Source organism: Notothenia coriiceps, unplaced genomic scaffold (assembly GCF_000735185.1).
Source record: "Notothenia coriiceps isolate Sejong01 unplaced genomic scaffold, NC01 NC01_scaffold00021410, whole genome shotgun sequence".
NCBI lineage: Eukaryota > Metazoa > Chordata > Actinopteri > Perciformes > Nototheniidae > Notothenia > Notothenia coriiceps.
The window spans coordinates 179-1,527 of NW_011354111.1; the positions used below are offsets into that span (position 1 = coordinate 179).

At 39.4% G+C, this 1,349-nt stretch overlaps 1 protein-coding gene across 1 annotated transcript in view; it reads left to right on the forward strand.

The window, feature by feature from the left end:
- Positions 1 to 620: 620 nt before the first annotated feature.
- LOC104953269 (RING finger protein unkempt homolog) overlaps positions 621 to 1,349 on the forward strand; it is a gene marked incomplete at its 5' end in the record, with an annotated part of 2,809 nt that continues 2,080 nt past the window's right edge. The window contains one exon of the mRNA XM_010780193.1: positions 621 to 797. Within this exon, the coding sequence (XP_010778495.1) occupies positions 621 to 797 (177 nt within the window). The remainder of the gene's footprint in view (positions 798 to 1,349) is intronic.

Consider the following 1,349-nt stretch of genomic DNA (forward strand, 5'->3'; position numbering starts at 1 on the left):
AGGAAGTAAAAAGGAAGTCACCTTGTGGTATAACTGGCAAGAGAGAAAGCCTTTGAGCTCCATACTGTTTCAGAGAGAATCCTTGATAATCCATGATATGGCGTTTCATCACGGCAGCATTTAGTTTAGCCAGTAGCTGCCGGGTCCCGCATGAGCTCAGCCCCCTCCTTTTTTATGAAAGGTTTATCCCAGAATCAGCACTTTAGAAGCAGGAAGTGAAACAGAAGGATATGAGGCATGGCTAGAATGGGTGATCTGTTTGGTATTTTGAGCAAAACACTTCATAGACATGTTTTTTATATATTATATCTGAGACCTATGCTATTGCCTACAAAGCATGATAGGTGACCTTTAATATAACCTTTTTTTGTTACTATTTCTTTTTAAATTACATTTTTTATTTCAAGCTTGTTATGAAAATAAGTTATTGGGCGTTTTTCTTATCAACTTAGATTTGTTAGAAAATGTTTCCAACTTGAATTTACTCGAAAATTGGGCTCTTATTAACACATGAATACTGTGTTATGTATTTGAACATATATATTCTGTCCATTATTCCCCTTAAAGTTCTTCTTCTCTGTTGAACCCCATGTGGTGTTTCTTTGTTTCCTGTCCTCCAGATGCCCGTTTCTGCACCGGACGGCGGGCGACACAGAGCGCAGATATCACCTCCGATATTATAAAACCGGCTCCTGTATCCACGAGACGGACTCCAAGGGCCACTGCAGTAAAAACGGGTCGCACTGCGCCTTCGCCCACGGATCACATGACCTGCGCAGCCCTGTGTACGACATCAGGTGCCGAAATGACCTCTGATTATACCCCAGACCCTGGATGAAAGTACCCCGCTTTAAAAAAACGTGGATAATAACTGGAAAACCTATTTTTGAGGCAAATCATGTAGTTTTTTATGTATAAGGAATATGCGTGGGTGTATTTGAGCATGATATAGATACAGAAAGAGAAGTTAGAATTCAAGACAAAAGAAAATATTAGAAAAATCAAGAAATATAAATATAGGTTATTGAGAAATACAACCAATTAATTCTTATTCTAGTTGTGTTTTTGATATAAATATGCACATGAACTGGCCCTGGATGTATTTTGCAAGGTCCGGTCTTTTATCTAAACATTTCCGAAATCCTGACAAATATATACAAGTTCCCAGAATGTTAACCCCTAACCCAGAATTCAGACAAAAACATTCAAAGTGACCGGTTTGGACCGAAGCTGGACGAGCATTAATCCCAGCAGATACATATATTTAATCTGATCACATGACCTGCGCTGCCCTGTGTACGATATCCCTTTGTTTACTGTGTGTGTGTGTGTGTGTGTGTGTGTGTGTG